The 26,858-nt window shown below is 58.7% G+C and overlaps 1 protein-coding gene across 4 annotated transcripts; it reads left to right on the top strand.

Moving 5' to 3' along the window:
- Positions 1-3,823: 3,823 nt before the first annotated feature.
- LOC102950376 (RAP1 GTPase activating protein) lies at positions 3,824-26,858 on the top strand. Of its 4 annotated transcripts, none has more exons than XR_006221232.1 (24): positions 3,824-3,891; positions 6,016-6,051; positions 7,145-7,192; positions 8,122-8,160; positions 8,626-8,811; positions 10,953-11,056; positions 11,318-11,396; positions 11,755-11,808; positions 12,890-12,973; positions 13,180-13,280; positions 13,414-13,543; positions 14,582-14,737; positions 15,174-15,245; positions 15,889-15,975; positions 16,423-16,560; positions 18,422-18,553; positions 20,335-20,412; positions 21,319-21,428; positions 22,363-22,476; positions 24,020-24,143; positions 25,138-25,240; positions 25,555-25,689; positions 25,967-26,008; positions 26,412-26,497. XR_006221232.1 is itself a non-coding variant. In XM_042996552.1 (24 exons), the coding sequence occupies exons 2-23, from the start codon at positions 6,034-6,036 to the stop codon at positions 25,973-25,975; spliced, it is 2,070 nt and encodes a 689-aa protein (XP_042852486.1). In that variant the 5' UTR covers positions 3,825-3,891; positions 6,016-6,033; the 3' UTR covers positions 25,976-26,008; positions 26,412-26,497. The 4 variants fall into 4 exon arrangements, 3 of the variants coding, with proteins under 3 accessions (XP_042852485.1, XP_042852486.1, XP_042852484.1); XM_042996552.1 differs by having other exon boundaries at positions 3,825-3,891; positions 25,586-25,689; XM_042996551.1 differs by lacking the exon at positions 25,967-26,008 and having other exon boundaries at positions 26,412-26,482.

Raw genomic sequence — 26,858 nt, 5'->3', positions numbered from 1 at the left:
AATTAAGAATGACTAGCGGACAGCGGTCAAGTGTTCATGCAGATGCTGCTTGAGGCTTAGCTCCCCGAGGGGACACCACTCCTCACCCCTGAGCGCGTTGGGCCGGGGCCTATGTCACTGTTGGGGAGGGGGCAGGACAGCTGGGAACAAACTGGCCAAACAGCTATTCTCCATCACCTTCATTATCAACATCCCCATCAGCTTCCTTGTCTGTAAGCCCGGAATAATGATAGTACCTGGCACGGAGCTATTGTGAGGATTTAATGAAAAAAGTGCCAATAAAACATTCCACCCATGATCTCTGGCACAGGGGGAGAGCCCTGTGAATGAGATCATCAAAATCAAACGTGTTCGCCGAGCACTTGATTTGTATCAGACTTTGTGCTGGGCGCTGAGGGGCCAGAAATCAATTGGACACAGACCCTGTCCTCAAGGAGCCATAGTCCAGGTAAGAGATAAATAACTGAGCAACTTGTGCAGAATACCAGTAACGACCACCAGCATTTATTGAGAGTTATTGTATGCCAGATGGGTACTTAATGGTTTATAGGCAGTATTTCATTTCATCCTCAAACTGGAAGTACTACGTGATAGCTACTACTATGAGTCCCATTTTGTAGATGGAAAAAATCAAGGCTCAGAGAAGTTAAGTTACTTGCTCAAAGACACACAAATAGGTTATGATGGGGCTGGGGTCGGAACTCAGGCTGTGTGACCAGAGTGCCTGGCCTTGTGGCCTCCTTGATGCAGAAGGAAATGAACCCTCTCTTTTGCAGTATACTTTATGGTTTCTAAAGCATGTCCACAGACATCATCATGCCTCTTGGTCATTTCATCAAACCTTGGATGGCAGGCATTCTCCAGGTGAGGATTCAGATGCTCAGAGAGGTTTTCCTAAGGTCACACAGTCAGAAAATAGCAAGCACAGGGCCTAAGCTCTTCTCCCACACTCGGGCCTGGAAGAAGGGCCATGTACCTCTCCTTGGCCAGGAAGGCAGATGGCCAGGGACTGGAATCCTTGTGGGATTCCACCACCTCCAAGGGGGATCCTAGGGCAACATCAGGGGGCTCCTGAGACCATCTCCTGCTCCCTGTGCCTGGGCCAAAGCCCAAGATGGGGCCATGTGGATCCTGGGGCTTGGCAGGAAGGGAACAACCCAATGGCACCTGGGTTCATGACTGAGGCCCCCTAGTCCCTCTCCCCCTAAGCATACAGGAAGAGGCCTTGATTCTCACCACGGGCTGTGTGCCTTTAGACCATAGCTTCCCCTCCCTGGGCCTCCGTCTATCTATCAGGAAAATGAGGATTGAAACAACCCCTCGCCCTGAGTCCTGCCTGCTCAGACAGCCTGGGGCTGGCTTTCGTGGATTAGCTCTGAGCCGCCTCCCCTCAGGCTTCCTGGCCTCTCCACCCAGCTGGCCAAAAGCCTCCATTTGTGCCAACACAGCCCAGACAGCGGGCTCCAAGCCACTCCCACCCTGACAGCCCACCCCTACTCCAGAATCAAGACCCAGTCTGTGGGTCATCCTCCTTTGACGGGGGTAGGGGGAGGACAGGTGGAAATCAGGGTACAGAGAGATTGAGTGATCTCCCTGGATGCCCAGCAGAGCAGTGGTGGGGCTGAGGGGACTCAGGCCAATGACACATTCTTCATGCCCCTCCTCCAGCACCCCTAAGTCTGTGAACATTTATCATGTTGATGGAGCCAGTCTGAGGGGCAGGTGACCTCCCTGTGCCAAGGGTAAGTCCCTGGCCCTCTCTGAGGCTCAGATTCGTCATCTGTAAAACAGAGGTGCCAATTTCTTCTCTACTCACCTTGCTGGCTTGCAGCTGGGCGATGACCATGAAAGTAACTTTGGAAAGTGGAAATCAAGACGCCAAACTGTATCAGCAATGCTACATTTCCAGGGCAGGACAGAACACCCAGAAGGGACATTCCCCTCTCATTGGAAGACCACATTTGTACAGACACTGAGCTATTCGGGGCCCTCCTACCTTGCGCCCCATAGGGGTTTCTCCACTTAGGAATTCAGAAATCTGCACACATGTACGTGCACAATCTGCCCACACCCATGTCCATGGACAAATTCACATGTCTGCAAACATATTCAGAGACTTGCACATGTACACATGCATGTGTATACAGATACACATGTACAAACACAAATACAGGTACCCATGATGTCCATGCACACACAGCCTCATCTGGTCTGAGAGTCACACACACACACACACACACACACACACACACGCACGCACACACACACACACACACAGCTGCATGCACATTCTCCATGGAGTGTGTACATTCTCCACTCCACCTGTCACACAGACATCTCCAATGATGTGAGCAGGTCTCACCTCCTCCCAGTATGGGAATGGACATTTCTCTGGCTGCATTTCGATGGGTGCCCGGAAGCGCTCAGGCCTGGAAGTGCCTGTGTAAATCAATATTTGCTGCTGTTAATTATTAAAAACAAAGCTACACCGTGTCTGGAACACACATCTCCAGAGTTCCCGCCGGCTGCCGGGCTCCAGCCTGACCGAGGGCCAGGTCTGGAGGAAAGGAAGGTCCAGTGCCTTCCTTCCAGGAGCCCTTGCCTTGGAGATGGAGGGTGAGGGGCAGCTACTGGCAGCTTCTCCAGGAAGCTGAAGAGAAATTGTGCACTGAGCTGGTGGGCAGGCCTGCCCCTGCAGGGTCCAAAGCAGCAGGTGTTGGCTTGGCCACAGCTCAGGAAGCAATTGCCGCTTTCCCAGTATGTCTGGGGAAGGGGTGCTGAGGCTCCGGCCCCCCACTGCACAGTGGCGGCAGACACAATGCAGGGTCAGCCGGAAGGGTCTGCAGAGGTGGGAAGACTGGTGGCCTTCTGTTTTACAGATGGGAAACTGAAGCCCGCAGAGGTGACAGGGACTCACTCAAGTCCACTCAGCAAGTTGTGGCAAGGCCAGTGCTAGAACCCTCATGTCCCGAAGTGCACTCTGTACGGTGGGGTCTTGGCAGTCCCTGTTTCCTCCCTCCCCTAGGATCAGGGGCAGTTAGGGTCCGGTGTGGGCACGGGAACCGGGGAAGGAAGGAAACCCACCAGCCACTGTCAGGCATTAGAGGGTGAGGGGAGATGAGGAGGGAGGGGAGAGCAGCTCCAGGCCTTTCCCTGGATTCCCAGTTCTGCCTCTTCCTAGCTGTGTGAACCTGGGCATGATCTTTCACCTTTTGGAATCAGTCTTCTATTCCGTAAAATGGGGATGATACTCGTACCTCCTGGATTGTGGGGAGAGGTCATCCTCGCCAAGAGTCCAACATTAAGTAGGTGCTCAAGGAAAGCTCTCTATGAAGTAACCCTCTCTCCTCTTCCTGCCCGGCTTCACAGCCTGTCCCAAGAACCCCGTCCTTGAGGCCCCGAGGCGGATCCCCAGAGTGTGGGAAGACAAAGAAGGCGGGATAGGGGCGCGCTGAGCAGAGCCTCGGGTCTCCGTAGGGCCTCACGCGCCGAAAGCTTGCAGCGCGCCGGCGAGAGCGCGCAGGCGCAGTGTCCGGGAACCGCGAGCCGGGCCCGCACGGTGGGGGGGGCGGGGGCTCCTCTGTCCCCGCCCCGGATCTCAGAAGCCCCGCCCCCGCGACGCCCGTACCTGGCGCCCCGCCCCCTCCGGGCCCGGCGGCCCGGCGAGCCCAGCTCAGGCAGCGCGCCGCCGGGATCCCGGAGCGGGGAGCGCGGAGCTCGGCGCTGCGGGGCCCGGGCAGGGGCGCGCGCGGGCGGGAGCCGGCCGGGCCAGCTGAAGCGCCGCCGGGGCGGGGGCCGGGCCGGGCCAGGCTCGGGATGGCGCAGCCGCGGCCCCTGGCGCCCCCCGGCCGTCCGCGGAGGGGCTCGCTGCCCGCTGGGGCCGGCTGGCAGGTGAGGACCAGAGCGAGGGCGGCCTGCCCGAGGGGGTCCGCGGAGCCGGCTCAGCCCGACTTTCCCGGAGCCGGGCAGGCTCTGCCCCAGCCAGGGCGGGTGTGCGAGGCTCCGTCATGGAGGGCGTGTTAGCTTCTGGGCTGACACCCGGCCACAGCGGCCACAGGGCGCAGCCCTGCCCTGGGGTCCCGGGCCTGGGGCTCTTTCTGCAGCTGTCCCCGGATCAGAGTGCCCGTGGTGGCACCGTGGCTCTGGGCTGAAGTGGTACTGTGCGTGCTTGAGTCCGTGTGCCTGTTAGCCTCAGGGACCGCTCCACCGTCCCCTGCCCCCTTTAGGAGGGGTCTGGATGTCGCGGTGTAACTTTGAGTGGTGCTCTGGGCCACTTTGCTCACAGTCTTCCATGTGTCAGGGCGTCTGCTGCGCCTGTGAGGCTGTAACTGTGGGTGTCACTTGTTGCTGTGTGTGCTCTCTGGGTGACAGTACCATGTGTCAATGTTTATGTGGCTGTGACTCCCGGTGCATTGTTCCTGGTCGCCCTGAGTGGGGAGCTCTGGGGGACATTAATGCGCCCACATCACTCTGGTGCCGGGACTGTGCTGAGCTGAGACTGTGTGACCCAGGCATAGATGCCGATGTTGCTGTTGTACAGGGTGCTAACAGGCAAATTTGTCTACCTGGACTGCAGGCGTCCATCAGTGGTTTCTGCTGTAGCTCCTATGGAATTGGCTCTTCCAAGCTCAGAGTGTTGCGTGTGGCCATAGGTGACCATAGGTCAGTGTCTCCTCTGGCCTCCCATAGTGCATTTTACAGTGTGGGTCTTGCCTCTGTGGCGGGCCTTCGAGTGTGCACCTGGGGTGTTTGTGTCTCGGGATCTTTAAGCTGTGTCTTTGTGATGGGTGGTGTGCACTCAGGTGGATGTGAGGGGGCGTGTGTGAGGACCAGACCTGTACCCCCATCCTTGCCGATTGACCACTTCCACGGTGGCTGCGTGCTTTTGTTTCTTCCTGCTTCTCAAAACTCATTTAACGTTGGGGGGTCAGGCCTGTCCTGCCTGTTACCGGGCTGCGTGACCGATAGGGAAAGGTGAGCTTGTATGTGGCAGCGGGGCTCTGTGGCCAAGTTGCTGTGGACACAGCTGCCTGTGTCTGCGAGCGCCTGCGATCGTGTCTCTCGGCGCACAGGTGCGAGAGTGGTTTTGTGGTGTTTGTGTAGCTTCGTGTTCGATTACTGGTGTGCACATTTGCACAGGGGTGGGTTTGCATCTGTGTGTGTGGCTTTGTGGTACGTGGGTCTATGCGTGTGTGCTGTTGTGTAATTTCGGACGCTGCCGTGTGTATTTGTTAGCGCACGGTTCTGAGGCTCAGGATTGGTGTGCACAGATCCCCTGGGTTTGGGGGCGGGGTGTTTATGTCTGTTTGGTTTCTTTGGTACAGTGAGAGTGTGTTTAAATATTGGTGTACAAGGCTGTGCGTTCAAGCAAGAGAGAGAGAGAATGTGTTTCCTGGTGCACAACCCCATAGCACATGTATGTGAGCTCAGGCAGTGCCCCCACTGGGCAGCAGGAGCCAAAAGAGTTGAGGCCTTGGAACTGCTGGGGGAGGGGCACTGTCCTAGAGACCCTGGGGGCTTCCCAGGCCCAACCCCCAACCCCACCAGCAGGCAAGGATGCCGCCTTCCAGGAGGCTGAAGCTGCCAAGCACAGCTGGCAGATGCCCGGATTAACCCTGTGTGTGCCGTTGGCTGGCACTGGGAGAGGCTGGCTGGAGCAGGAGGGGGGAGGGGGTGCATGTGGACTCACACAGCTGTTGGGCCAATGGGACATCCCGGCGCTGTCTCTCCCAACAGCCCCCCGCACCCCCCCCCCCCAGTCCATACTGCTTACAGGGCCGGGGGGGACCCCTGGTCTGACTTCACTGAGCAGTTGGTCAGGGCCTGCTGGTCAGCTGCACGGAGCTCCCTTCTGCAATGCCCTTTCCACTTCCTCTTGCTGCTCAGACAGGCCCACGTGGTTAGTCAGTGTTGGGGGAACCAGGAGGGCAGAGGTGGGTGGAGACTCCTCGGGGACTTAGCAGGGTCGGCTGGGCCACCTGACGACTGACCCGCCCTCCCCCGTCTCTGTTGCAGAGCACAGATCTGTTTGACATGATTGAGAGGATGCAGGTGAGGTTGGCTCTGTCGCCCTTTTCGGGGAGCCAAGGAGAGGGGTGGGCTGGGGTGAGGGCCCTTGCTCTAGCTCCAGTCCTGCAGCCTCTCTGAGGACAGGCCGGGAGCCCCAGGCAGACTGTGCTGGCAGGAGATGGCGGCGGTGAGTTTCCTGAGCCCTCGGTCTGGGGGTCAGAGTAGAGGATGGGGACCGGCAGTGCTAACTCCCTGTCTGACCCAAGGCCCGGGCCCCACTTGTGTCTCCCTTCTCCCATTCCTGTGGAGGTCCCCAGCAGGGCTGGGCTCGGTGCCTCATCCCCCCATGCCCCCCCACACACATCCGCACACACATCTCCCGCACACACCCACACGCACACACACCCACACATTCACAGACACATTTCCCATCCCCCTGAGAGGCGTCACAGGCTCTACAGGACCCCCATGTAGAATGGGAGAAGGGACAGATACCAGGCACAGGGTGACCAGAAGCTGTGCCACAGGCAGGGGGAGGTGCCCCACACCCTCGGCCTGACCCCTGCCCACTTTCCATGCCCAGCCCTGGTCTTCCCAGGCCTCTTTCTGGTGCATGGGTACATGTTGGGAGGTGGGCGGGGGTGGGGGTGGGGCAACTTGAACAAACCTCAGGAGCTTCCCCCCCATGTCAGTTCACCATCCAAACCCTCTCTTCTGCCCCTTCCTGTTTCTCTGCCTCTTGTAGTTTTTCTATCTCTGCCTCTCGCCTCCTCTGTCTCTCTCTCTCTCTGTCCTTTTCTCCTTCTCTCTCTTAAAAACACACATCTGTGTAAGTAAATTTAAAAAACACACATCAGTGTAGATGCAATGGCCTCTGCCCCATACTCACACACTAGTGCGTGCCCCCAACCCTGTCACCACCCCTGCCCCCAGCCCCAGTGGCACACACTCCTGCACAGAGCCCCCAGCCCTCCCTGCAGAGGCCTGAGTAACAGAGCCGGCCAACACCCTGCCCTGGGAGTACCCCCGCACAGCCCTGGCTTCCCCCTTCACAGGAAGAGGTATGAGCCTCCCATGGGAGCGCTGGCAACAGGCATGGGGGGGTGTAATGGGACGTGTTACCTTCTCTTTGCAGGGAAGCAGGATGGATGAACAACGATGCTCCTTCCCACCACCCCTCAAAGTAGGTTGGAACCGTGGCCCCACCCTACCCTTCTGTGGCCGTCTGCCTGTGCTGCTTCCCGAGCAGTGTCTCCAAAGGCCTTGGGACCTGGAGGGGTTGGGGAGACTCTCTCGCCAATCGTGATCAGCAGTTACAGGAAGACTCAAACCCAGGACCCAGGAGGCTTCTGCCTGGGAAGGCAGATGGGGAGGGGAGGAGAGGAGGAGATGGGAGGAGTGGCCTGGTTGCCCCCCAGCCTGCTGCGAGGAGACTGAGAGGAGGCGGGGGATGGAGGGAGATGCAGGGAGGCTCTTGTTTAGACTCAGAATTTTCTTGGGGTGGGAGTTGCACATCCCCTCCAGATAGGCATGTGGTTCTATGCTGGATTTGGGACCTCAGCAATCCAAGAAGACTGGTGGCTGGCCTGGGAGGGAACAGGGGGACGCCCAGGGCTTCAAGGTGAGGGTTGAGGAGGGGGCTTGTGAGCATATGCCTGATTCGTTGTTCAGAGCAGGGTTCTCAAAGTGTGGTCCTTGAACCAGCAGCAACAGCATTACCTGGAAGCTTGTTACAATGTAAATTCTTGGGCCCCACCTAGACCCTGGGAAACTGGGGATGGGGCACAGCAGTGCGTGTTTAAGGAGCCCTCAAGGCCATTCTGATGCACTGAGAATCACTGGTCCCTGGGTTTCTTCTGGGGAGGCGGTGAGCCTCCTTTTCCCCAGGCAGAGAGACACCCAGGGGAGACTGCCAGCACTCAGTGAGCTAAGCTTGCTCAGCCCCTGCCTCATGGGGTCACCCCTGGGAAGCCCTGGGGAGATGACACAGCCCCATCCACACTCCCAGCCCAGGTGGCTGGCTGAGCAATGGAGCATTCTGGGGAGACTGGAAGTAAGTAAAGGGTGAGGGTCCCACCCCAGCTGGGTCTCTGGCCTGCTTGTGTTTTGTAGACAGAGGAGGACTACATTCCCTATCCGAGCGTCCATGAGGTAACTGGCTGGACCCCCTGAACCCATCCTCACCCCGAGTCTGGACTCTCAGGTCCTCCTCCCTGCCAGGAGCCTGACCATAGACCTTGCCATGGGCTCTGGGGCCTCAGTTTACTGACCCAAGTCTTTAGAGTCCATGTGAACCCTTAGGCCTTTAATCCCTACGTTTCAGCCTCTTGGCCAAGGTCATTCTCCCAGCTCTACTTTCCCGAACCAAGTCCCCATTCTTGAAGACTGGAACAGGGGGTTCCATGTGGCCTGGGTCTGTGCCTGCAGTAGGAGGGAAAGGGCTGGAGCAAGTAAGCTGGGGGGGGGTGGATGCAAGCCCTGGGGTCCACGTGGGCTCTGGGTTGTTCCCTAGCTCTCCTAAGCCGTGGCAGAAGTGACCCTGGGTCTGAGTTGGGGGATGTCCTGGGGCCCTGGTAGGGTGCAGTGTGGGTGGCTCTCAGCTGAGTCCTCTGTCAGGTCCTGGGACGAGAAGGACCTTTCCCCCTCATCCTGCTGCCCCAGTTCGGGGGCTACTGGATTGAAGGCACCAACCACGAAATCACCAGCATCCCGGAGACAGAGCCGCTGCAGTCACCCACGACCAAGGTGAAGCTCGAGTGCAACCCCACAGCCCGCATCTACCGGAAGCACTTTCTTGGCAAGGTGGGTGGCCCGCTGGTGTTGGGGGCTGGGCCCGGGAGGGAGCCAAACCCAAGGGCTGGGGCTGGGTGGTAGTCCTGAGTCCCACGTCCCGGAACATTTGTGGTGGATTCACGCTTTCATTCAACAAACATTATGGCATAGTGGTTAACATCAGAGACTCTACCGCGGCACGATCCTGGCTCTGTCACTTGCTACGTGGGACAATGGGCAAGTCACTTACCCTCCCCGTGCCTCTGTTTCCTCATCCATAAACACGGAGAGGGTGATAACACCCACCTCAGGGGGATGCTGCACAGCTTTAATGAGAACGATGCTTGTAAGGTATTTAGAATGGGGTCCAACATAGAGTGAGTGCTCAGTCAAGGTTAGAAAATAATGAGCACCAGCTGTGTGCCAGCCGTGTTCTAGGCACCAGGAGTGCAGCAGCAAGCCAAACAGACCCGGGCCCTGCCCTCAGGTACCGTGAGGTCAGGGCTGGGAGACTAGTGTAGTGTCATGGCCTGACCTGGCTTGGCACAAACCCCTGCCCCGTCTCCAGCCCCAGAGCAGGGATCCTGCCCAGTAACAACTGGTCAGAGTGTTACCCAGCAGTGCTCCAAGCAGAAGTTACCGGGTGAGATTGTGGTAGCTGGAGGGGAGGTCCCATGCTGGGATCTAGTGCGTGCCAGGCCCCATGCCAGCTGCTGTACCTCTACCCATCTCCAGCCCAGCTGGTGGAGTGGGGTGTGGGTTCTGGAGTCTCATGGCCTGCGTGTGTATCTTGGCTCTTCCATTTATTGATGGTGTGACCTTGGGCAAGTCGTTTGACCTTCCTGAGCCCGTTTCCTCATCTGTAAAAATGAGGATAATAAAAGTACACGTGAAGTATAGAGAACCATGCCTGGCACATAGTAAGTACTTAATGTTAGCTATTACTACATTTTCATAATTACTGTGTGAGATCAGGATTGCTCTAGTGTTTACAGAAGAGGAAACTGAGGCTCATAGAGGTGAAGTTCTTGGCCAAAGTCACACAATTACTGAGCCAGGAATTGGACCTACCTCCAGCTGACCTTCCATTAAGACGTGCCGGGAGGGTTTATGCTCTTGGCTCAGAGGACTCGAGGACTTCAGCGCAGCCCTCTTTGCCAAGGACCTGCCACTCCCTCTCTGCAGATGGTGCCAAGCATTCGGGGGTTTCCGCCACTCTGTCCCCAGGCAGAGCTGGGGGGGACTCTTGGCTCCAGGCTCACTCAGACTGTCCCCGAGCTGCGGATTTGTGGGGCACATCCCCTGCCCCTGCCTCCTTCTCTTCCTGCCCTCCGAGCACAGGTGTTCACGTTTCAACAGAACTGACTTCCAGGATGACTCCTAGGGTGTGGCTGGGAGCCAGCCCCACTGCCAGGGCCAGGGCCAGCAGGGGGAGCCCAGGGCCGGGCTGAGGTGGAATATCTTGGCACTCCTGGCCTGCCCTTGATTTGAGGACTTCCCCCTCTGGAGGTGCCAGCCCCGGGCTCCTCTCTGGGGGTACCGTTCCTGCCACAGCTTCCCCTCGGGCCTTCTGCAAGATTTCTTCCCAACCCTGTAGCTTCTCCAGGTGAGGCAGGAGGGTGGGAACCTGTCCGGTGAGCCGCCCAGTGTGTTCATGAGATGTTTCACTTCCTGTTTCTCACGAGCCCTGGCTTCAGGGGCCAGAGAGCCACAAATTGAGCAATCAATCAGAGTATTTTTATTGAGCACCTACTGTGTGCCCAGCCCCGAGAAGGGCAGGAGCGGGGAGACAGAGATGCAGGTACAAATGTGGTCCTGACTTTGATGAGGACCCCGACAGCCAAAGTAACTAACCTTCACTGAACGCCTACACTATGCTGGACTGTTCATCTCTTTCAGCCCCTGCCACCATCCCACTAGTTGGCCTCCCGTTTTACAGAACGGGAAACTGAGGCACAGAGAGGTGAGGTGACCTTCTCAGGCTCCCCAGCTGGCAGGTGGCAGAGGTAGGATTTGAAGGCAGATCCGTCTGATGCAGAGTCTGCCATTAGCCATGACACCGGCTGCTGGGTGAAAGCCCCCCATCTGGGAGCGAGCTGGCTCTCTGGCCTGGTTTCTGGAACCCCAAGCTCAGCTCTGCCCTCTGTCCGCCCCCCCTCCTCCCACCACAGGAGCATTTCAATTACTACTCACTGGACACTGCCCTGGGCCACCTTGTTTTCTCACTCAAGTACGAGGTCATCGGGGACCAGGAGCACCTGCGGTTGCTGCTCAGGTGAGGGTGGGGTGAGGGGCCTTGCGACAGCAGCCGGGGCTGAGGTCTTGCCATCTAAAAGCCCACTCTTCTAACCAAGGCCCAGGGAGGGCAGGGAATTGCCTGAGGCTGCTCAGCAAGTTAGCACCCCAACCAGGCCTGGCCCCGTCGTCACCTCTGGTCCTCCCCGGGGTGTGTCCCCTCTGCCCCTATTGTGTGTGGAGGGCCTTCCATCTCTCCTTCCCACTGCCTCGCCCCTCAGCGCGGGCTTTCTCCTCCCAGGACCAAGTGCCGGACACACCATGATGTCATCCCCATCTCCTGCCTCACTGAGTTCCCCAATGTGGTCCAGATGGCAAAGGTGAGGCCTCTTTGGGCACCCTAGGTGGGCACACAGCTGGCACGCTGTCATCTTTAGCCCCACATCCCAGCCCTGCGTGCTGCAGCCCTGTCTCCAAGGTCCCACCTCTCACGTGTCCCATGACGTTGGCATGCTGCCACGTGTTCTGGGCTCCTGTCCCCTGCCCGGTGCTTTTGGGTCACTTTAGAGCACCTTCGGATACGGGAGACCCCATTCTGAGCAACAGCGAGCCCCCAGTCCTGCTGCAAACTCCCTTGTTCCCTCTCCTTTCTGCTGCTGTCCTCTCCAGCCCGCGCGGCCGGTGGCCAGGGAGGCCCTGAGGCCCCAGCCTCAGCTTCTCCCTTCTCTCTTCCTGCAGCTGGTGTGTGAAGATGTGAATGTGGATCGATTCTACCCTGTGCTCTACCCCAAGGTATGGCTGCATCTGGGCCCTGCTCCCTGGGGTGGGTAGGGAACGAGGGAACTGGGCGTTCACTGGGCACCTGTTGCGTACCGGGTGTCTCCCCTAAGTCCTCTCAGTTAACCCTCACAACAATGCTGCAAAGTCACCAGTCTGCAGAAGAGGAAGCAGAGGCTCAGAACTGTTCTGTGTCTTATCCGGCGATGCACAGTGGATAAAGGAGGCCTGCCTTCAAACTTGGTATTGTCCGCCTTGGAGGCCGGCCTTACTCTCAATGCCTTTTGGGGACCCTCCCAAGGCAGTCAGTGTGCCTGAGCCAGGGGACTCCACTGGCCTTGCCTTCTGACCCAAGGGGAACAGGGGAGGGGGAATAATAACACAGGCACCTCTGTAAATGCTGCCCCATAGACAGCAGCCACGCTCCCAGCTCTGGTGCTGGGTTTGAGGTGCTATGACCATGTGGGGAAGGGATGGTGGCTTGTCTTCAGTGAGTCACGGGTGCTTCCCGGAAAAGGTGGCCCCAAAAGGCATGTAAGCCCTTGTGGCTCTGACTGAATTCTGGAGCGAGGAGAGGGGTGGTGGGGTCCAGGAGAGGTCCCCCAAAGGAAGGGGCCTCAGAAATCAGACGTTACCTCTTGGATACAAAAGAGGAAACTGAGGCCCAAGGTGAGGGAAGGGGCTACTTCTCAAGGCTCCACTCAAGTTGGTGAGACTTGGCTCATTCTAGAATGACGCTGTGGGTTTATAGAGGAGCCAAGGAACAAGTCAGGTGTTACAGAGTGGATGGAATAGGGCAGGGGGCCTGTGGGCAACACTCAGGAGCAGTGAGTTTACGCTTTGGACATGAGTTCAAGTCCCAGCGCTGCCACTTGCCAGCAGTTGACCTTAGGCAAGTTACAAGTTACTTAAGCTCTCTGAACCTTGGTTTCTTCCTTTGGGAAATGGGGACAGCAGCATTGTCTCCCTCGTGGGCTTGTCCTAAAGACTGAATGAGATGACACAGGTAAACTTCGTGGCACAGTGCTTGGCACGAAGAGCAACAAATGGCAACTTAAAAAAGCGGCCTATTTCACCCATCACCCTCTCCCCCCAGGCTTCCCGCCTCATCGTCACCTTCGATGAGCATGTTATCAGCAATAACTTCAAGTTTGGAGTCATTTATCAGAAGCTGGGGCAGGTGCGCTCACCTTCTCCTCCCTGCCCTCCGACCCGCCTGGCTGTGGATCCTTTGCCACTGGGAGCACCTGCCCAGGGACTCCGTTTCCCAGGACCTGGGGGTGGGGTGCGAGAGGCTCCCAGCCTTCTCTGGGTGCAGGTGGGGGGAGGGACAGCAGCTGCTTAGCAGCGCCAGCTCGGTGACCTCAGTTCTCCATGTGTCCCCAGACCTCCGAGGAAGAGCTCTTCAGCACCAATGAGGAGAGCCCTGCCTTCGTGGAGTTTCTTGAATTTCTCGGCCAGAAGGTCAAACTGCAGGACTTTAAAGGGTGAGCATTAGGCGGGACAAGCATCGATTAATTGGACCCGTGCCCTCGGGCAGGGAGGGAGCCCCTGTCCTGGCCCCACAGAGGCCTGGCTGGGGCTGGAGACTGAGCCATGGCCTGGGGGGGGCCGGGGCAGGTTCCGAGGAGGCCTGGACGTGACCCACGGGCAGACGGGGACCGAGTCTGTGTACTGCAACTTCCGCAACAAGGAGATCATGTTTCACGTGTCCACCAAGCTGCCCTACACAGAAGGGGACGCCCAGCAGGTAGCCTGGGCACCACCCCCACCTGCTTCCCACCTGTCCTCCTGTCCCTCGCATCTACCTGTCTGTTCAGTGTTCACCACACCAGGTTCAGGGGGCCCTGGGATATAGAGATGGAAATGATCCATTCTCCCAACTCGTGGGCTCTAGCTGGGGCAGGGTGACAAGCTGCTACAGTGTTGGGAAAGCCTCAGTTTCCACATCCATGAAATGGGGATGATAATGGCACCTACCTCATAGATGAGCATAAGACGGGATGCATCTAGAGTGGCTGGTACAGTCTCTGGTACATATCAAGAGCTCCATAAATGTGAATTAGTATTTTTACGGGGGAAGGGGCATTGTGGGGTGACATGGGGGCACTTAAACGTGGCAGAGGTGGGAGTCAAAAGCTTTCCAGATAAAGTGATTTTTAGCCTGCAAAGTTGCTGGGAGAAGGAGGGGGAATGTTCCAGGTGGAGAAAATGGCTTCCACCTTCTTCAGAGGCCTGGAGGCAAGGAAGTGGGGGGCATATTCTGGGAGCTGAACTCCTGTCCTAGGCTGCCTGCAGGGCTGTCTACCTTCCTCCGTGCCCCCACCCCAGGGGGATAAAAGGGTAATGTGAGAAAAATGGAAATATTTGTTTTTAGTGTCTTTTGATTTTCTTCTAAGAAGATCCTCCGTTCATCTCAGCAACATGAGTGTATACCGAGCAGAACCCGTTTGCTCATGAGAGGCCATGTGTGGGGCATTTAGGAGAAGGGCTGGGAGGTAGAGCCTGGGGACCAGGAGCCCTGAGTTTGTTCGAGTCCTCTGACTCACCGCAGGGCCTCGCAAGTCACTGCTCTCTTGGCCTCAGTTTCCTCATCTGTCGCGGGATTCCAAGCAAACTAAAATAATTTTGAAACAAGTTTCTCACGACCTTGTTTTGAGGGGAAGCAAATTCTTAGACGTGCCCTTCTGCCTACCCTAAGCCCTCCCACACTCCTGCGGGCACCCTCCCCCGTGCCCAGGGAGCCCCTCTCCGGCCAGGTTGTGAAGGCCTGTGGCCCTGTGCTCAGTTGCAGCGGAAGCGGCACATCGGGAACGACATTGTCGCTGTAGTCTTCCAGGATGAGAACACACCCTTTGTGCCTGACATGATTGCATCCAACTTCCTGCATGCCTATGTGGTGGTGCAGGCCGAGGGCGGGGGGCCCGATGGCCCGCTCTACAAGGTGGGTGATCGTGGAGCTTCCCAGGGCTCTCAGCCACAGCCCCTCCCTGAGTCACTCTGAGACCTCTCTGAGCCTCAGTCTTCCCACCTGTAAATAGGGGGACTGTCCGGAGGGCTCTGAGCACCCCCCTTGCTCTGTTGACGGAGGATTCCCATCCCACCCTCCCTGCTCCCCCAATTTTCCCGCCTCAAAGGAGCTGGTTGCCCTGCTCTACCCTTTAGCCTCCTAGGCCTTCCCTATCCTCTATGACCTCTGAGAGCCTCCACCCTTTCTCACCATTCAAATTCAGGACCAAGGATGGACGAGCTGAAATCCTGGGGTTCACTCACCCAGTCTGCAGTCACTGAACCTTCCCCAGCAGGGGGCAGGCCAGGGATGAATTAGGGGTCTCTGGCTGGGGTGGGGACTCCACAGAGACTGCTGCTCTCCCTTGCAGGTCTCTGTCACCGCTAGAGACGACGTGCCCTTCTTTGGGCCCCCCCTCCCGGACCCTGCTGTGTTCAGGAAGGTGAGGGGCAGCCCCCAGCCCCAGTCATGGACAGAGTAGGACAAAATGGGTGGGGTCCGAGGGGGGGGTGCACAGTCTGCTGTAAGAGGTCCTGAGGCCCCACTGTGTGCCAGGGCAGCTGGGCTCCCCTAACCATGTCACCGGGGACTGGCTTCTCATTCACACGGATGGATACACACTGTGATCTTTATTTATAAAGTCAGGGAACAATCTGCATCATTATTTTAGATTTCTCATAGAGGCTCTGTGGCCCTTCCTAACTTGTATTATCTTTTTGACAATTACAGTCTTCTTCCTTCTAAAATGTTTGGGAAGGGGGCAACACATTTCTCTCATCTCTCAGAAGCCACACCTCGAGCCTTGGCTTCAGACCCCTCACTTCTCCCCCAGACTGAGGCAGTGGGAGATCCCAGCCAGCCCCTTGCATCTGTGAGGTCTGCTCTTCCAAGGGGTGGGCAACCATGAAGGGCCTAGGGGGCCCTCACAGGTACCTGGGCTGGGGGGCTGAGGCCAAGGAGGCCCCCTTCTGAGAGAGACGAGGATGGCCCCAGGGCCCCAGCAGGGTGCGGCTCAGGAGCTCCAGCCCCTTGTCTCTGTGTTCACCCGAGCCCTTTCTCTCCTCGCCACTCTCGGGGGCTCCCAGGGGCCTGAGTTCCAGGAGTTTTTGCTGACAAAGCTGATCAATGCTGAATATGCCTGCTACAAGGCAGAGAAGTTTGCCAAACTGGAGGTGAGGATGGGCTGTTGGGCTGGACCCCTGCCTGCAACCTGGCATTTCAACCCTGCCCCTGGGGAGGGAAATGCCAGGTTCAGACTTTGGTCTCCGGGAGAGCTGTCTGGGGTGGGGTGGATTTAGGGGCAGCAGGGCTGTGGTCCAGGGAGAGGAATTAGGGCATTTCTAGGGGTATGTGAGGAATGTCCCAGGAGGTGCTCGCAGGTGGGCAGGCTGGCACAGAGGGCACCATGAGGGAAGGGGCAGACTGTGGGTTGGGACATGAGCAGCCTTGAGTGCTGCTGGAGCTGCGAGGTGGGGGTCCCAGGGAAGCCAGCATGGGCTCCTGGGGCCCGGGGCCCAGGCCCACTCCCTACTGACGCAGAGAAGGTGGCCAGGATTCGAATTGTAGAACCAAGGGCCGATCACTGGGGTCTCTCCTGATGGCCTCGACCTGGCCCACAGGAGCGGACACGAGCTGCCCTCCTGGAGACGCTCTATGAGGAACTGCACATCCACAGCCAGTCCATGATGGGCCTGGGCGGTGACGAGGACAAGATGGAGAATGGCGGCGGGGGCGGCGGATTCTTCGAGTCTTTTAAGGTGAAGGGCCAGGGTCTACCTGGGGCAGAGAAACTGGGACCTGGCTGGGGTGGAGTCGGGGGTGGGACTATGGACGAGGCTTGGAGGGGCGGCTAGAGGCGGCTCGCATTGGGGGTGGAGTCGGGTGGGGGCGGAGCTCTGGGTGGAGTCTGAGGGTGGGGCTGTTAGACGTGAGAGGAGCTAGGAGCTAGGTGGCAAGTACCTGGGGGTAGAGTCTGGGTGACCGCGAGCCTCAGGACGGACCTAGGCTTTAGGGTGGGGCTCTGACTTGGGAGGAGTTAATGGTTGGAGGCGGGGCCTAGGCTTGGGGGTGGAGTCTACCTGGGAGTTCGGCGAAGGTTCGAGCCCTCTGAGCGGCAACCAAGTGCCTCTGGTGCCTCTGGTGGTGGCTACCAGGTCAGCAGGCAGAGAAGAGAGGAGGAGGTCTCCGTCCTCACTGAGGGAGAGAAACAGAAGTCTGAGATGCCATTTGTGAACCGAGTGGCTGTAGGAGAGGAACCTGGCCTGTATGACCTTAGGCCTGTGTGACCTACCATGGCTGTCTCCGCATTACCTTAGAGTTAAGGGTACAGACGGCCTGGGTTCACTTACCAGCTTGAGCATCCTCTGAGCCTCAGTTTCTTTCGTTTCTTTTTTTTCAAGTTGTATTTGTTTAAGTAGTCTCTGCACTCAACATGGGGCTCAAACCCACGGCCCTGAGATCGAGTCGCATGCTCTTCTGACTGAGCCAGCCAGGCACCCCTGAGCCTCAGTTTCTCTATCTCCTGGGTAGGGCAATGGCCGTTTACTTCATACAACTGTTGAGAATTATTTGTAAAGCAGCTAGATTAGTGCAACGTAAGTTCAAAAGCCAACCTACCTCAGCAACTGCTGTCCAAAGTGAGAGATGAGGAGGGAGTGTCTCTTTCCCCCGTAGGGCCTGGACGCCCCCAAGCTGCAGGTCCCTAGGCTGTGGCTCCTTTGCCACCTTCTCCACTCCCAGGAGGGGGGCTGCCCATCCTCTGGGTGCCCAGCCAGGCTGGTTGGGCCTCGCCATCACCCCAGGGCAGACAGCAAAGCTGGAGACGCGGGTTTGCATAAGGGGATTGGCCCAGCTGCCCGGGCCTGCCCTGGACTTAGGTGAACAGACTTCCTTTGAGAAAGGGGACTGAGGAGAGCCCTGCCTGTGCCCACCAGAGACCGGGAATGGGTGGGGTGAACATGGGTCTGGGGGCTCTTGAGGGAGGGCTCCAGTGGTCTCAAATCTAGTAGGTGCCGGATTAGGTCAAAGAATTTCTTAGAGGCCGTAGAGCCCACAGTGCAGGGCATGTGATTTGGCATCTGGGTTCCAGGCTCATCTCATTTGTAAAAATGGGCATGATAATAATGCCCACCTGGTAGGGTGCATTGAGTGAGAAAATGAGAATAAAGTACCTGGCCCCATAGGAAATGTTCAGTGTAGATTGGCTGAAGAAAGCAAGGAAGAAAAGGAGAGAAGGAGGAAAGAAAAGCAAGGAGAGGAAGCCCTAAAGGACCCTAAAAGCAAGAAACTGAGGTTTCTGGAGGGCTCTCTGCGTGCTCTGGCTCATGCCCCAGCATCTTCTGCAGTCCTTACAACAGCCACATGAGAGTCCCGGGAGGCTCTGAGAGGTGAAGTGGCTTGCCCAACGGCCCCCAGCAGGCTGGTGGCAGAGCTGAGGCCCAAACTGCCCTTCGGCACCATGTGGACTCACCTCTCCTGGGGCCTCACAGGCAGGGACTTCCGGGGGTCCCCTGGAGTGGCATTGGTGGGGAGGGGCCAGACGCCTGGGCTCCTGGGTTTCTGTGGGGGGTGGGACCTCACGAAGTCTGTGCCGCCTCCACTCCCATCCCACCTTCACAGCGGGTCATCCGGAGCCGCAGCCAGTCCATGGATGCCATGGGACTAAGCAACAAGAAACCCAACACCGTGTCCACCAGCCACAGCGGGAGCTTTGCCCCCAACAACCCCGACCTGGCCAAGGCAGCTGGAATAGTGAGTGCCACCCCCAGTAGCCCTCCGCTCTCCCCGACCTCCGAGGCCCGGCCCCGCCTCCTCCCGTTGCCCTGGCATTTGAGTGCCCAGCCTGGGTTCTAGACTCAGTCTAGCCACTGCTCTCCATGGGGGTCCAATGTCCGGGCCATGACGCTGGGGTGCACAGAGCCTGCAGCCCCCTTCCCTCCTCCTGGCCCCTTATTCAGGTGACTTTCTGTGGGTCAGCTCTGGGGCTATCTCTATCTGACACTCTTTATCGAGCACCTACTGTCTATCATGTGCTGGGAATCGGGCTGCTTTGTGGGCACCTAATGTCAAGCCTTGAGTTGCCGGGAGCATCTACTGTGTGTCAGGACCTGGATTTCTGTGTGAGCACCTGCTGTGTGCCTGGCTCTGAGATGCTGGTGGGTGCCTCCTGTGTGTTGGGACTTGGGCTGCTATGTGAGCACCTACTGTGTCAGGACCTGGGTTGCCGTGTGGACGTGTACTGTGTGAGCATCTACTGTGGGCCCGCCCTGAGTTTCCATGAGCACCTACTGTGTGTCAGGTCCCGGGCTGCTGTGCGGGCATCGACTCTGTAAGTATCTACTGTATGCCCAGCCCTGGGTTATTCTGTGAGAACCCAGCGTATGTCAGGAGATAAACTCCTGACTGAGCACACAATATGTGCCAAGCCCTGGATATCAGTGAATCTGCACTCTGTGCCAGGAAGTGAGCTGTGTGGTGTGAGCATTTATTCTGTGAGCATCTATTTCTGTGTCCCTGGCCCTAGACTGCTGTGTCAGCACCTACTGTGTGTCAGGGCCTCTGTGGTTGTGGCTCCCTATTGTGTGTCAGGAACTGGGCTTCTGTGTGAGCACCTGCTGTGTGATTACTTCCTGTCTGCCAGCCTCTGTGGGATTCTGCTGCTAACACTGAGCGGGGGTGCTGGGCGCACGGGGTGGGTGAGGCCTTCGGCTGTGGGCTCATCGGCTTTCCGCCGCCTAGTGGCCACCCCTGGCATTGCACACGCAACTCTGCTCCTCCTTGTCTGTCCATCTTTCTTCCACTTATCTGTCCGTCCTTACTTCTGTCCTTTATCGCTGTATGCTGCATGCCAAGCCCTGTGCTCAGTGCTGTAAGGCCGTGTCACATGGCAGGAGATTCCCCACCCCCTAACCCCCCAGCCACCCCTGCCCCATGGTCTGGCCCGGCCCGGGGAACGAGGCGGGACCTCTGCCGTCCTGCAGTCACCAAGCCCACTGTCACTGGAGAAGCGGGCCCACCCCCTCCCTTCCCTCCGAGTGGCCTAGCCTCCTGTGGGTGCTGTAGAAGGGGCCCCGGGGCCGGGCCAGGCCAGCAGCACCCACCATGGCAGTAACCAGACCCATTTCTGTTTTTGTTTTTTGTACAACTCTCTTCTCTCCTGCTGTTTCCTTTTCCTTCTACCGTCTGCATTTTCCCTGGTTTCCCTTCTCTTTCTTTCCCTCCTGCTCCCCCCACTGACACCTTTGTCCTCCTCCTCTTCTTCCTCTTTCCCCACACTTTTCTCTCCCTGCTTCCTCCTTTCTGCCTCCCCGTTCTTTCCATCTCTGTCTCTCTGTCTGTGTTTCACTCTGTGACCTCCGTGTGTTCCCCCACGTGTCCCTACCTGTGTCTCTATTGGCCAATCTTTCCCCCGTCCTCTGTGCCGCCCCTTCCTGGCCGTATCTCTCTCTGTCAACCCCATCTCAATCTCTCTCTGTCTTTCTCCATGTCTGTCTGTCTGTCTCTCTCTGCCCCTGCCCTCTGCTGCTTGCCAGTCATTGCTTATTCCTGGGAAAAGCGCGAGTAGATTCGGACGCCGGGGCAGTGCCATAGGCATAGGAACGGTGGAAGAGGTTGTCGTCCGCGGGGCCGCCGGCTCTGGAGGCTGCCTGCACGTGCTGTTCTCTGCTCGCTCTCAGGACGGAGGCCATATTGGGGACGTTGCCCCCCCCCTTCCCCCGGGCTGGGCCCGGGGGTGTGCAGGATGGGGTGCCGGCAGCTCTGATGGCACTCAGCACCTGCTTTGGGGCCTGGTACCTGTGTCAGAGCCAGCGCCCCCCACCTGGGGCTTCTGGCCCTGCCCTGGCCCTGGGGACCCTCACCCAGTCCCTGCCAGAATCTGGTGCCCAAAGACCCTATGCCCAGCCGCACGTCCCCCAATATCGCCAGTTCTGCATGGACCTCCATCCCTCTCCTCTGCCCTGATTCCCCCTCCGCACCATGAACTGGCCTAGGGTTTCCTGCCCCTCCGTGCCTCCCTGGGGCCCGCCTTCCCGCCTCCCCGGAGAAGCTGGGGCATGCTTCTGGTGCCTGGGGCATCCCCCACCTCGTGTGGTTAGAAACCGGGGGAGGGAAGGTATCTTGCAACTGCTGGGCCCGAATCTCCCCCAGCCAGTTTGGAGATTCCGAGGTGGGGCAGGGGCTTATGTTGCTGCATCCACTGTCTCCCCGCTGCCCTGAGGCTTCAGGTCCCATGATACCCCTGAGGGGCCGAGAGCCGGTAGCCATTCTGAGGACTCGGCCTGGGATGCGGTTCCAGGCGCTGCCCTGCTATGTGATCTCGAGCGCCCTCGCCCTCACCGGGCCTGCTTCCCTCTCTGTTAACTTGCAGGGCTGTCTCTGGAGATGGGCGTTCCTCTCATTCTTTCTTGTTCACTGCCTCTGCTTCAGGGCCTGGGGCAGCAGGGCCCCAGGTGGTATGTGGGGGACAGTGGCTCTCCCAGGGCAGGTGGGCACTGAGTTGGGCCCTTTCCCTGCAGTCACTGATCGTCCCTGGGAAGAGCCCCACGAGGAAGAAGTCGGGCCCGTTTGGCTCTCGCCGCAGCAGCGCCATCGGGATCGAGAATATACAGGAAGTGCAGGAGAAAAGGTGGGTGGGATGGGTCCCCTGTCACCCCCAGCCCCTTCCCTGACCCCCGTGCTGTGGCAGAGGTACGCAGGCAGGAGGGAGTGCCCACTCTTCTGCTCCCTGTCCCTTACTGGGGACAGTCAGGTACCTGCTGTGTGTCAGGCCCCAGGGCCAGCTCGTCACCTAACGTGAGATGCCTTCATCGGTTCAGCGGTTCTCTTGGCTCCCCAGGGGGTCACACCTTGCACGTCAAGATGCTGTAGGGGAGAGGGTTCAGGAGTTGCCTGCCCAGGTCACGCAACCAGGGAGAGGCAGAGCCGGGATTTACTGCCTGGTCTGTGGGGGTCTGCGGATGCGTCTGTGCGGGCAGGGTGCAGGTGGCACGCCATGCGAGCAGCGGAACAGCCCCTGGGAAGTGGAGGATAGTTCCTGAACGAGTCCTGTCTCTACCACACTGGGGCTGTGTGACCCTGGAAAAGTCACCGTACCTCTCTGAGCCCCACTGTCCCAATCCGGAAAATGAGGACAAGCACATGAGCAACAACCCGGGGCTGCGGCAGAGGTATGGTGTGCCCCCCAGAGCGGAGGTGGTGCCATCCTCACGGCCACGAGAGCCCAGAATCCTGTGAAGCCTGGATTTAAGCCTTGGCTTTGCCATGTCCTAGCTGTGCGTCCCTGGACGGATTCCTTCCCAGCCCTGGACTCCAGTTTCCTTATCCGTACCAGGGATAAGGAGGGTGCTGTCTTACGTGGGCGTTCCATCACTGCCTGTTCCTCTCGTCGGCCAGGCCAGCCAGGGAGCTGCAGGGACTGCTCTGGGGTTGGCCCCTGAGGATCTAGGGTGTGGGGACGAGGCAGGAGGCGCCCGTGACCTTCTCTCACCACCTGGGCCTCGTTCTACCCTTGGTGCCAGGCCCGGTGCTGAATCCCCCCGCTGCCCCCCTGTGCCCCGCAGGGAGAGTCCCCCCGCCGGCCAGAAGACCCCAGACAGCGGGCACGTCTCACAAGAGCCCAAGTCGGAGAACTCATCCACTCAGAGCTCCCCAGAGATGCCCACGACCAAGAACAGGTTGGGGTTTGGGGCACGCCGAGCCAGGGGGCTCGGACTCACCCTTTCCAGTCCCTGCGTGGGCCTGGGGCTGCCTGGGAGCATTGGTGCTGCCACATCAGGGCGTCAGGGGGGCCTGGGTACTCTCACAGGCCGTCCGTTGACACGTACCCATACCCACTGAGAGCTTCATTCATGCCGGGCCCCATGCCAGGCTCCAGATCCAGCAGTGAGCTGGGCACACACACCCCCTGCCTCGTGGAGCTGACAGTCCAGCGTAGCATGACCTGATGAGCTATTTCTAGACGGTGCCACAAGAGAACAACAAAGCTGGGGGTGCAGTGGGGAATGATCAGGTGGGCGGGGGGTAGATGGTGCTCAGGGAAGACATCCAGAGGTGGGGGAGGCTTCAACTGAGAGCTCAGTGAAGAGCCAGCCCTGCTAGGACTGGCATGGCAGAAGGAAGAGAAGCACAGCAGGCGCAAAGGCCCTGAGGCGTGCTTGAAGGATTGAAAGAAGGGTGGTATGGTTGGAGCTCAGTGAGCGAGGAGCTGGGCCCCGGCAGACATTGTGCTGGGTGATGTCGGGGATGAGGTCAGCACGGTGGGCAGGGGCTAGATCCAGGCTTTGGAAGCCATATTGAGAACTTTGCGTTTTACTCTAAGTGGGGCCAGGAAAGAGCCTTTGGGATTTTAGTTAAGAGGAGTGAGACTTTCGAACCTGACTGTGGGTACGATGTGAAGAGGTGGGGCGGGGAAGAACGGACGCAGGAGGGGCCACCCCTCCCTTCAACGCTGTGGCTCTAGAGGACTGTGCTCTGCTGAAGAGTCAGGCAGGTAAACAGAGAAGCGGGAATGGATGGCAGGGACAGGGAGAGACAGGGCTCGCACACCCAGAGTGAGGAGGTCTATTCCCACCTCGAGAGGAGGAATCAGGGAGGAGACGCTCCAAAACCTTGGCTGAGTTTTGAAAGATGAATTTGCTTTTTGGGAGTTGAGGGAAGGAGTGAGACTCCAGGTGGGAGACACAAAGTCCTGGGCCTGGAGCAAAACTGAGAGGGTTGAGAGTAGAGTGTGGAGTTGGAAGGCCTGGGTCCAAGCCCCTTTCTTCCACCTATGTCTGGGTGACCTTGGGCTGGGCACCCACCCTCTCTGAATGGTGTTTCCTCAGTGTTTCCTCATCTGCAGAGCGGGTCTAATAATGATAGCAATGAGACCACTCGGGCAAAGGCACTTGAAACAGTGCCTGGCCCAGTCAAGCATGCACTAGACCATAGTTTTATTGTTAATAGTTACTATTATTACTGAATACCAAGCCAGGGAAATTAGACTGTATCTGGGACAACGGGGAGCCACGAGAGGGCTTTGTACAGGGGAGGGGCATGCTCAGATCCATGAATTAGGAAGGACAGTGGTGGTGAGGGAGCCTCAGAGGCCTAGGCAGCCGTCATGGGGGGCACAGAGGTACTTGGCTGGCTGCAGGCTGGGCCTCCGGGGCAGGGAACCGGGGTCTGGCTCAGGAGGAGCCCAGAACAGACGTGGGCTCACGGGGTGCTGTCTGGCAGAGCGGAGACGGCAGCCCAGAGAGCCGAGGTGCTGAAGGACTTCTCCCGCTCCTCGTCCAGTGCCAGCAGCTTCGCCAGCGTGGTGGAGGAGACCGAGGGTGTGGACGCGGATGACACAGGCCTGGTGAGAGGCCCAGGGAATGTTGGCTCTCTACAGTGGCCCGGAGGGGGGCTCTTTGGTCCCCGTAGATGCTGCAGGCAGAAACATGAGCTTGGGTGTGACTGAGATGAGATCAGGGGACCCAGTCCAAAGGAGCAATGCAGACTAACCCTCCCTTACTGTAAAGCCTTCCATGGCTCCCCAGTGTTGCCCACAGAGCACCCAATCTCTGAGACCGTTGAAGATCTGGTCCCTCCCTACCCCTGCATCTCTCACCACTTCGGCCAATCTGCGCTCCTTTGCAGTCCCTCCAACATACCAGGCTTACCCTACCTCTGGACCTTTGCACTTGCCATTTCCTCTGTCTGGAAGACTCTGCCTGCCTCCTCTTTCCCTCTCTGTCCGACTGACTCCTACTCATCCTTCTTGACTCAGCCTCACATCACCTCTGAAAGCCGCCTAGTCCTAGGGTAGGTTAGGAACCACCCCCACCGCCCCCCCCCTTTAATGTTCTCGCAGGCCCCCCTGGGGCTTTGCCCCTAGCACCCTTGTGTCATTCTTCATTCATCAAACCTTTAGTGGCCACGTGTTTCTTGCCAGGCCCTGCTCCAGGTGCTGCAGGTACAGCAGGGAACAGGGCAGACCGTGGCCCTGCCCCATGGGGCTCAGACTCTAGGATTGTAATAGTTCTTCACAGTCTGTCTTGCCTCCTAGACCTCACTGTCTGAGGGCGGGAACCGGGCCTGATTTCTCTCAGTGGTTTGGCCCAGGAGAACATCAGTGAATGTTTGCTGAGTGAACGCGTGGGGGTGTGTGGTGTAACGGCCGGGACTGTGCCTGTTCCTACTCTGCCCTCCGGGTCTCCCCGGGGCAGACGTTGCTGGGCCCCCATCCTCTTTGCAGGGGCACAAGGGTGAGGGTTTGTGGGTTGCAGCAGGCAGAGGACGCTGGGAGAGGGGAGGGAAGCAAAGCCAGTGCCACGGACGAGGGCTAACCTCCCTTTTCCTCCCATCCCCAGGAGAGCGTCTCGTCCTCAGGGACGCCCCACAAGCGGGACTCCTTCATCTATAGCACGTGGCTGGAGGATAGTGTCAGCACCACGAGTGGGGGCAGCTCCCCAGGTACCAGGCCGCAGACAGCTTCCCCTGCCAAGCCATTCTTGTGGCAGGAGAGGGACAGGGATAGGCACAGAGGGTCCAGACGACTTCTCATGCCCCAGGGGGTGGGTGTGTGATGGGACCTCCCCTGACATAGGGGACAGTGGGTGGGTCATTATCTGGCCTAAGACGGTTGAGGGCTCATGGCTTCTGGAAGGGTCTCGGAGGATGACAGAGGGGTGGGTAAAGACGGGAGTTAAGGGTGGGGCAGGGTCGCGGAGCACCAGTGCCTACCGCCCATCCATGCGTCCGTCTCCTTGGTGCCTCCCCGCGGCCAGTGAGGTGGCTCCCTCCTGCCCCCCTCCCCAGGACCCTCCCGGTCACCCCATCCCGACGCCAGCAAGTCGGGGGACCCTGCGTGTCCCGAGATCAAGATCCAGCTGGAGGCATCTGAGCAGCACACGCCCCAGCTGGTACGTGCAGCTGCCAGAGGGCTGGCCAGGGCGGATGTGACCAGCCTAGAGGCTGCCTTGTGGGGACACTCACCCAGGAGGGGGTTAGCTGTTGGGGGAAGGGGATAGGTGTCCAAGGGGACCAGGGGTGGGTGCTGGACCACGAGGTCCCCCTGAGGCCAGGAGGGGTTGGGCTCATCTGGCCTGGGCACAACCAGTGTCTTCTGCTTGCCTGTGTCTCCTGCCCCATGTCTTCACCTATCCTGTCGCCTGCCTCGCTGCCACTCTGTCTGTGCAGGGCTGTTAGCCAGGCTCCAGCTCTGAAGGTGAAACTGAGCAGGTCAGACCCAGTCCTCAGCTCTTGTTTGGGGGGAGAGGGTGGGAGTGGGGAGGAGGGGGGTGACTCCTCCTGTTCCTCTGTCACTTCCTTGGGCTGAGAGCTGTGTACCTGGATTCGAATCCTCTGCTACTTAAATGCTGGGTGACTTGGGCAGGTCATCGGCCCCTCTCCGGAACTCAGTTTCCTTATCTGTGCAGCCGGGCTAATAAATGCTGCCTCACCTCTGCCCACGAGTCCGCGGGAGGATTTGGTGGGAGCCTGCAAGGGACTAGGTGGTTGCCGGGAGGGAGGGGCCTGGAGGGTCCCCAGTGGGATGGAAAGACCCAGAGCCTGGATCTGGGGCAGGCCCTTCCCGCTCCCGTCTCCCCGCATCGTGGTGTGTTCCTCTCTCTTAACCCTGCAGGTGAGGCCGCAGAAGCACAAGGTGAAGACGCAGTGTCAACTCCAGGTGGATAGGACCTCTGCCCCCACGGCCAGCACCAGCCTGTGGGCTGTCCCCTGCCCCCGCCTTGGCCACCTGTCTGGACTGTCTCTGCGGGGCGGAGCCATCCGGACCCAGGAGGGGGAAGCTGCTGGCATCATCCCCACCCCCCAGGCTGGGACAGGCAGTGGTCAGTTGAAGCAGAACTCCAGGCCTGGCCTGCCCCCGCTCTGGGCCCTTTGTCACACCCGGGTGCATCTCCGGACCCCTGGGGAGCAGGATGGGAGGGCAGGATTGAGATATCTTGGTGTACACAGAGCCCGTTGCAGAGGCGGTGGGACGTGAAACGTGGTGGGATGGGCACTGGGCTGGGAGTCCTGAGTCCTGGCTTCCAGTATGGGTTCTGCTGTGTGACTTTGGGCAAGTCAG

This window comes from Panthera tigris, chromosome C1 (assembly GCF_018350195.1).
Source record: "Panthera tigris isolate Pti1 chromosome C1, P.tigris_Pti1_mat1.1, whole genome shotgun sequence".
NCBI lineage: Eukaryota > Metazoa > Chordata > Mammalia > Carnivora > Felidae > Panthera > Panthera tigris.
The sequence above is the reverse complement of the archived record's forward strand: the minus strand, read 5'-3'. Positions and strand labels throughout refer to the sequence as shown.